The sequence below is a fragment of the Melozone crissalis genome, unplaced genomic scaffold, assembly GCF_028551555.1.
Source record: "Melozone crissalis strain CALT ecotype California unplaced genomic scaffold, PUWL_Pcris_2 ptg000027l_1, whole genome shotgun sequence".
NCBI lineage: Eukaryota > Metazoa > Chordata > Aves > Passeriformes > Passerellidae > Melozone > Melozone crissalis.
In genome coordinates this window covers 31,703,714-31,713,089 of record NW_026535805.1, presented here as the reverse complement: position 1 = coordinate 31,713,089, position 9,376 = coordinate 31,703,714, and the positions used below count along the sequence as shown (strand labels likewise).

The 9,376-nt window shown below is 42.5% G+C and overlaps 1 protein-coding gene across 1 annotated transcript; it reads right to left on the bottom strand.

Annotated features, from left to right (window-relative positions):
- Nucleotides 1–8,677: 8,677 nt before the first annotated feature.
- On the bottom strand, nucleotides 8,678–9,115 carry SF3B5 (splicing factor 3b subunit 5). Its single transcript, XM_054280133.1, has one exon. It carries the CDS (start codon nucleotides 9,090–9,092, stop codon nucleotides 8,832–8,834), a length of 261 nt encoding a protein of 86 aa, XP_054136108.1. The 5' UTR covers nucleotides 9,093–9,115; the 3' UTR covers nucleotides 8,678–8,831.
- Between the last annotated feature and the right edge of the window lie 261 nt (nucleotides 9,116–9,376).

The window sequence follows — 9,376 nt, the reverse complement described above, 5'->3', positions numbered from 1 at the left end:
GCACACAGAGAAAAAGCAAACTGAAATCTGAAATCTGAAATAAATCACCACAAAAGTGAACTCAACCCAAAACTGATCTATGCAGAGACAGGGGCAAGGGTAAGGATAAGACAGGGTGAGGGTTAAAGGGAATAAGGGAGACCCTCCTGTTGAGTCACAGCTTCAAAGTGGACTCCCCCTTGCCAAACTTTGCCTCAGGCTCAACCAGATATAAAAGATATCTACATGTGAATGCAACACAAAGCAAAGCAAATTCCCTGTCCCAGCTCAAGCTTTTGTGGGCTTGGCCTAGCCCAGTCCAGGCCCAGGGGATTTTGGAATGGGATGGGTGGGGACAGGACAGGAGTGCCCAGGATGGAGGCCCTGAGGCCTCGCTACTGACCTGAGCAGGGCAGGCATGAGCAGCCCTGAGCCTCCCTCCTGGCCTTTCCCTGGTGCTGCTTCCTTTCCACTGCCAGGCAGTGCTCACGACTAAAGGCAAGAACAAACCCACTGCCCTTCTGTCACTCAGAATTGAAAGAAAGCTTAGCTGCTTCACTGTAGCGAAATAACTCAACTCTGACAATCCCCAACATGACTGAGGACTGTCTTAATGCAAGTATGACATAAATTAATAATGTCTTCAGTCCCAGGGCTTTGCCATGCCTTTATTCTGAAGGAGAGGATGGAAATTAAATGCACAAATTTTCTGGCCAGACTAGGAACAAAATCTTTTTCTGAGGCAAAGGAGGAGATGCCCAGGATGGGAGCTTGTACCTTCAAAATATAGGAATAAAATTCCTACATTTTAAAGATACAAGTAAAACAAACAAGTAATGAGGATGAGTTCCAGAAATCCCCTGAGATGATTTATATATACAACAACCAGCCTAGAGTTTACTCACTGCTGAGCTATGTTGGGCTGCAAAGCCATCTTGACAGCTGAAGTAGAAGTTGGATATCATCTTTGCTATCCTAAAAGAGAAGCCCAGAAACCCTGAATGCTTTTCTTTCATGTATATGATTAGTCCTGCCTTGAAAATACCTAAGTGTTAGAGCATTTCCAGAACTAAACTTGAGATTGTGCCATTTTCAAACTTCAGAGTAAAATTCTCTCCAGCTGACTGAGCAGACTCATATTTCATCCTCCTTAAGCATCTGAAACAGTTCTTCTATCTGGAGCATATGCATTTCATCTAAGGGGCAAAAACCATCTCTTATCATTATGCAATTTTGAGTTGGAGTTAACACATTAGAAAGAAGAAAGCTGTTCACAAGATTAAAGAGGTTTCCCTTGGCAGAAGATCTTTTCATTTAACCTTTTTGATTTTATACATTGCTTCTGTTCCCACAGATGGGGGAGACCCACAGATGGTCACGGTGCTGCTGGAATACACCCTGCTGTCTTGGCTGCCATCCCCTGTGTTTTGGGACAGAGTCACAGAGCTCTGGTAAATTCTCTGCAGCCCTTTGCTCTCCAGTCTGTCAAGGCACTTCTACCCTTCCACAGGAGAGACTTATCCTGAGTTACTGCAACTGATTCCCTTAATGGCTCGTGCCAAAGGCATGGAATTTACAGCCAGGGAACACAGGGTTTGAACTTTCAGCATGTTATTTACCTGCTTTGGGGAAACTGTCTCAGGGAGTTTTTTCTGCCCTGTTTTTTCCTTATAGTGCCTCAGTGATGGAAGGAAAGTTCTTCCATGAAAGAGGAAGAAGATCCCATACTTGACCCTAAAGAAAGGATGTGCAATGGCCACTAGCTACAGCGCAGCAGGTATGTCCTCATTGTTAGTTTACCACAAGTAACTTGTTCTTGAGCCCTTATCTTCAGTTTAAGTTATCTTTATTGCAGGAATAAATTACAGAGCGATAGCCAGGAACATGCATTTTACTTTGCATTCACATCTTCCTTTATTTTCTTTCTGTAGACAAATCCTGAAGCTCCCTGCTCAGCTTTGCCAAGAAAAATGCTTTGTTCCTGGTTCATGACATTAGTTTTTCTGGTAACGTCCTTGGAGAAGTGTGGGGAGGTAGATAAGCTTTCAGAAAAAGGCTTACAGCTAACTGCCATAAGGGCAGCATGAAGGATAATATCTCTTCCTCTAAGAATTATAAAGCACTGTGATCCCTCAATGCTGCTGCTTCATTTCCTAGACAACATACATCATGTCCAACAGATTCTACAGTTCTTGCACATTACTGACTTCAGCCCACCTTTCTGCTGGTGCTGGCAGTCTCACCAGGGCATGCGTTAGGAATGTTGCTTCAATTCGTTTTCAGTGTTTTAAGCTTGGCTTTTCATTGTCTCATCTGCACCATGCTTCATATTCTGAGAGCCAAGCAGCAGCTCAGAGTGATACTCCTGGAAGGATGAGGCCCATGTTCTGCAGCTCACAGCCACAAAACTTTGGTATGAAGTTCATTCAGCTGGGAAGAGATATCCCTGGACATCATTCCATCAGCTTTCCTGGGGATCCTCTTTTCCACTGGGCTTCACATACACATTTCTTCTGACTGGATTGCAGGCCCTGTTGGGGCTCCACCCTTGCTTGCAAAGCACCTGGCAGGGTAGCAACCTTCATCAGCAGAGAAGTCACCCATAGGCCTGACACAGAGAGACACTGAGTGTTTCAACACTGTGATTCAATGAGAATCTGCAGGTGAGATGGTGAAAGCTGGGTACAGTCCAGGCCAGGCTGACAGACGGAATATTCAAGTGCCCTGCTCAGCAGGTTGGTAAATCCCAGCCTGCAGGGGAGCAAAGCCTCATAGGGCCAGCCTGTGGGCCTGCACTACTCTGTAAACTCTTCACTTTCCACCCTGACAGTCATCCTTTATCCTGCCGCTGAGATCCTACAGGACTACTTGCTTCCTGTGACTTGTTTGATGAGCATATGGATAGTCTCTTTCCTTTAATGCCTCAACATAAACAAGCAATCAAAATACTGGGAATAAAATCACAAAGTGGAGCACTGGGGGAACCGTTTGCCAAAGCCTTCACTCACTGCAATGCTCCAGGCTCACCCCAGGCCAGCCGCAGTGTTCACAGACTTGTTTGCAGATATCTGATTGAGAATTGGTGTCTTACAAGGGAAACATTTTAACAAGCAATGAAAAGCAGAATACAGTTCTTTAAACAACACTTGTATGAAGGCCTAGCAAAGTCCCAAAGCTCTGGTGTGGGCCTAAACCACTTTCCCAGCCTGCCACACTCCCAGATAGCCCAAGGAGGCCCTGCTCAGCCAAGTCTGACCCAGTGATACCTTGCACAGTCCAGTCCCATGAGTGGAAAGTTGCCCCAAAAAGGCACTGTGGAGCAGTTGCAGGTGAAGCAGTGACCTTAGCTGTCCCAGTTATTGCCATCTCTTAAACCATCACAAAAAGTGGGCTGATAATGCCAAAGGCACTCTTAGGCTTTTAAAATATGAAGCACTGGATCTGAATCTGCATTTCTGAGTCTCATAATGCGAAGACCATTTCCACAAAAGAGGTGAGGGGCAGGTGCCACATATTCTTTCATCCTCAGTATTTTTTAACTAGTTTTATTAGTTTCACACTATGGTTGTTCTGTGAAATGGAAATCAGAGCAGTAACAGCTAAAGGCCTGAATGTTTTAGATGCAATGTTGCCTTGACAGTGATCTAGCAGAAGGACATTTGAAAAAAAGCTGTATCCTTCAGCACAATGACATGAAAGCCTGTGGGTTTTGCAGTTGAAAAGTAACATTGTCACATGCCCTGCACTGGAAAGGCATGAGAGAGATACTGAGAGCACTTCCACCACCTTAGCAACAGCTTTGATCCTTTCCAGAGCAAAACAGAGTGCTCTTTATTTCACTCAGCTTGAAAGGTACCAACTAGGACACTGATAGATGAGATTCTTTCCACTCACATTAGAATCATAGAGTCAGAAAGTGGTTTGGATTAGAAGTGACCTTTAAAGGTCATCTAGTCAAACCCTCCTGCAATGAGCAGGGACATCTTCACCCACACCAGGCTGCTCAGAGCCCCATCCACCCTGCCCTTGAACCCTTCCAGGGATGGAGCATCTACAATCTCTCTGAGAAACCTGTTCCAATGTTTTGCCATTCTCATAGAAAAAAATTTCTTCCTTAAACCTGGTCTGAATCTACCTTCTTTCAGTTTTAAACCATTGCTCTATCACAACAGACCCTGATTTTAGTCCATCCCTATCTTTCTTATAAGCCCTCTTTAACTTCTCTTCTCTCACAAAGATGGACTGGCACAGGATGAAAGAGGCTGCTTTATTTTCTTCCTTGTCTTTTCATTCCAATGTTATTAGGACAGTAACTGCTCAAGTCACCAGTTTCCTAATGTTTCTTGTTCCTCTAGGAAATCTTATAAGAACAGTAAGGTTAAGATGAATATTTAAACACTGGGGCCATGCTATCACTGGAAAAGATAGTATGTGAAGAAATATGCTTCAAATTTAACTAATTTTATCTTTGTCCTGAACATGACATTAGAAGCTCACTGCTTGTTTCTGGAAAACTATATTTTAAAAAAACATTCAACCTTCTCTAAATATCCCTGGCTTCTCCATTAATTCTATAGCTCAGACTAATAAAAATAATGTTTCAGTCTATGATGCATACTAAAAATCGGAGGATCGAGTGTAGTTGATGATACATGATGGAGAAATTGCCAGGCTAGTAACTATTAGGATTTCCTTTTTAAAAAACCTAGAAAGCAGATTCAATTTCTTTTAATGCTGTATGAAAAGAACATCGCTTACATGCTACTCAAGCATGAGGAAACACAAAACTTGTTTGTTTATGCCAGCTGATGTCTGCTCAGTTGTGCACTGTGATCATGTTTAATTCTGATTCTCCGGGCTTTATATGTGTGCTCAGCTGTGCATGGTACAAATCATGCAGCAGCCTGCAGGTTATTAGCCCACAGTTTCTGCACAGATTGTAATGACTGCTGGCTCAATACAGGTTTCTGGGCAAAGGCAATTTAAGACATTTTCACATCCAGTTGTTTATTCCCCATGTTCACAGCAGCTCACTGCTCAATTATGCCAGTGCCACATGTGGTCAAGCTATAAACTGATGGGAGAAGAGAAACATTAAATGCAACCATGGGACTTTGTAGGATGTTTACAAACCTTAACTTTGCAAGTTTAAATCCATTTCAGCAATGACATTTACACTGCAGCCCCGCAAGCACCGATATCAGCATTACCTGTGAGGCATCAGACTCTGAGAGCTTCTAAGCCAGCTGTGCAGCAAAAAACAACCATGGGGCAACCATGCCTCTCTTGAATCTGAGTAAATGCTGTTGTAATTTACATGCTTTAGAATTCTAATTTCACATGTATCATCTCAAAATGGATTTTTTTTTTGCAACTTACAAGAAGTTTGAACTCATTCATCCATGATCAGAGTACCAATTATTTAGACTAAATGTCTTTTTCACAAAAATCACTTAGTCTAAGTAGATGTATCTGAGGTGAACCATTCCAGCCATTTGATGGGAATTTCAAACTAAATTCCACTTGTGAACTATGTGTGTCAGGGACTATTCTGGTATGTGTTACAAGGGGAAGTCCAACATATTTTGTGATTTTTCCAATAAAAGTGATTACCAAGTTGGTATGAGAATGAGAATGAAAAATGGTGAAATTCTGAACCCAGGAAAAAATGTTACTCTAGTTCTATATTTAGAGCAGTCAGAAGCATTCAGGTATGTCAGCATTCTTACACATTTTTTCATGATAGCATAGAATGATGGCTCAGTTTCAAAAGGCAATAAAGAATACACTGAACTGTATTATATTCCCTGGGGTTTTTTTCCCAAATCATATATAATTGAAATCAATAGAGAGGTGAATATAGAAGAAAAATGGCAAACAGACAAGGAATAAAGGAACATTAATAGTATTTTCAAACAAGATTGTCTAACTTGCAGCAATGTGCCACAGTTTAATCCATTTTAAAAGTAACTAAGTTCTTTGGGGCAATTAAGCTAACACCAGGGCAGTAGAAAGTGCACAGAGCATGCATTTGTGGATGTACTATAACAACAGTACTAAAATTAAATACTGCATGATTAAATTTTAACAACCAAAAAACCTCTTTTTGTGCCATGAAACCAAATAGGTCTTGTGAGGGGAGGGGAAGGATGATGTTTGTGGGGTTTTTTTCATTTTATTACAAAAAAATCTATGGAGTTAGTAGTACATTACAGAACCAATGGAGCTCCAATGAGGATTCAGAAACCACTTGTGCTGGTTTTGCATGAATTGATTTGTGGTGAAGAGGGAAAAAGTCAGTGTTGCTTAAAATAGCTCATCTTTTAAAAGGAATTATCCCATGTGCTGAAGTAAAATCCTGAGTCTAAAACAGACTACAAATGTTATCACCTATGAATGTTAAATTTATATACAAATGATATTAAAAAAGCAACTGGGTTTTATGCTGAACATGACTAAAATGAAAGAATTGGCCCAAGGTTTACAGTTTGCAGAAAGAAGCTCACTAGTGCAATTGCTGCTCTGTGCCAATGTTAACTACTCTACTGCTACCATTCTGATAAATCATAAAATAAACAAAAAGATCAAGGTATTCCAAGCAATAGTGATGGGATTGTGCTAGGATTCCCATGCTGTTCTATTCACCCATTGTGAAAAAAGGTGTAACACACACTTGGAATCTTAGAATTACCTCACTGAAAAAAGCTAATGACTTTTTTCTATTGGAAATCTTTATCAGCTTTTTAAAGTATCCACCTGGTTTTTTTTTTTTTTCATTAAAAGCCATATTGCTTGGATGTAAAAAGAACATAATGCAAATATCAAGCCAATTTATAAGCAGTATCTGTCATCTTTCAATCAGGATAGAGATAAAAATCAGGTGCATCCCAATAGAGCAGGTAAGTCTGTTCTTTGTAGGGTTTACCCTTTTCAGTAATAAAATGTAAAAGAATTCACTGCCTTTGTTGGTTTTTAAAATGCTCTGGGATTTAGGAAAAATACCATAGTCCAGAAACAAACTCTTCAGTGTCTCCCAATCCACTTCAAGTTCATCTAGAATTCTTAAGAATTACCACTTTCCTTTCATTTTCTCAGTTTCTTAAGGAAGTGTTTATAATGTTTCATAATAATTACTTAGTACAGACACTAAAAACATCTCATGCTAAAACAGAGGTATGTGCCTAACTGGGATCCAAGCAAGTATAACGAGAAGAACCAGCAAGTTCATTCACCACATAAATCTTGACTTGTCCCTGAGGGCTGTTTGGCCCTTACACTGAAGAGCTGGCCTGCAAGAGCATTAATCTTTACTTATGTGTCACATATTTGTTGCTCACATTTTAAAATGTACTGAGAATATCCACAGGTAGAGCTAATTGTTAGTTTATCGTAAGGGAAATCTCCTGTGAAATAGCTTCTAGTTGTAATTTATGCAGGAGAGATTAAACTGCATGCATGCACAAAGTGCCCGATGGCTGCCAGCTGAGGAGATGCTTTATGGAAGGCAAGGTTCTAAGATTTGGTAAGAAAGCAGACTTTTAACAGGAGCTGTCAAACTGAACGGGAAACTTGCTTTATTTAGATGCAAATTTTGCCCAATCATTTCAAGACTGCCTTGCACACCTATGCCTAAGTGCTTGAACTCAACTTACACACAACTTTCAGCCACTACGTGAGGAACAGCTCTTCAAACTACCTGCACCAGCTTGCAGGCAAATTAAGAACCAGTTTTCTAAATATTCCCCTTATTTATTGTAAACTGAAGTAGTTCCCCACAGAAGTTGCAGGTAAAATGTCTTTCTGATCACTTCACCCATGCCCTCATTTACTATGCGCAACAAAGTTTGAAAAATGCCATCTCTGAATTCTCCAGAAGATGGATGTACTGACTTTGTGAGATTGCCAATTTCACAAAATAATCACTGATAAGCTTGGAGAGTGTCTTAATAGGACCACAACATGCTGTACTTTCCCCTCCAATGTTAAAATTAACAAACATGACAGAAATAAGAGCATTTTATTTCTTCAAGAAATATATCTCACAGTTTTGGGCTGAGGTCTTTCCTAGAACACAAAACTTATTTTTACTGTAAGTGAATAGAAAGCCTATTTTAAGTGATAAATCAGAATCAACAACTGTTCAGTATGCAATCTGATCTGTGTCACCTCGAAGTATTTTACTTCTCTAAGTAGTAGTGAATAACCCTTATATTCTTATTCCATATTAAAAAAGCCTAACCCAATATTAGTATCTTCGTTTGATATAAGGTAGAAAAAACTTGAATACTAGGTTAGTAGTAAGCATAAAGGTGAAAAAAGTAGCTAATTTGTATCAGAAAGAATCGATGTTTGAAAAACTCAAAAGTACAGGAAAGACGAATACGAGGCAAGAAAACAGTGTTTAGAGAAAAGCCATTTCGGAATTTTTAAGTACTAGAGGAACTGACTTATGCTACACCACAAACCACCCCACATACTATTGCTACCAAGAAATCAAACTCTTTGAGTACCAACAAAGTTCCCCTCTCCCCCCCCAAAACTGAGTTTTGTAAGGAAGCATTAAATCCGTCCAGTCGGGAAAATGCTGTCTAGGATCATCCGAGACTTTCACCTCGGAAGGTTGCACTGAAACGCTCAACACCGAGTGCCAGCACTCTGGGAACAAAAAGCTCGCACTAGGAAACTATCAAACCAAACATTAGGAATGCCCAGGAAGCTTTATTATATTCCACGTGAAAAAAGGAGAACGACTGCACAGTCAGAGTTCGGAAGCAGGCATTTTGCGAGGCTTCTCCCGGCCAGTCCTTGGCGGGAACCACACGGGACAGAGGGCGGGCACAGCAGGACGGAGCTCAGGACTCGTCGGGCTTGTCGGCGGGCGGCCCGCAGGGCTGCAGCATCTTCTCCATCAGGTTGAAGCGGACGCGCGCCTTGCTCTCGTTCTCGGCGATGGCGAAGTAGTTGAGCAGGTCGAAGTGGCCCATGTAGGAGCAGTACGAGTCGCGGTGCTGGTTCACCAGCCACTCCCACTTGGTGGTGTCGGCGTGCCCCGTGCCGATGTACTTGGACTGCAAGTGCTCTAGCTGGCTGTGGATGGTGTAGCGGTCCGTCATGGCGAGGCGGGCGGGCGGAGCGCGGGAGGCGGAGACCGGCCTGGGCGGCGGGGATCGCCTTGGCGGCGGGGACCGGCCTGGGTGGCGGGGACGGGCTGGGCGGCAGAGACCGGCCTGGGCGGCGGGGACAGGCCTGGGCGGCGAGGACGGCTCTCGGCGCCGGGAGCTTTTCCGGCGGGCGCAGCAGCGCTTCCCGCCGCTTTTCCTGCCGCAGCGCCCGACGGGAGCGCGCCGGGAAGGGCTGCCGGGAGTTGTAGTCTTCTCTACGCCCCGCCGAAGGGGGG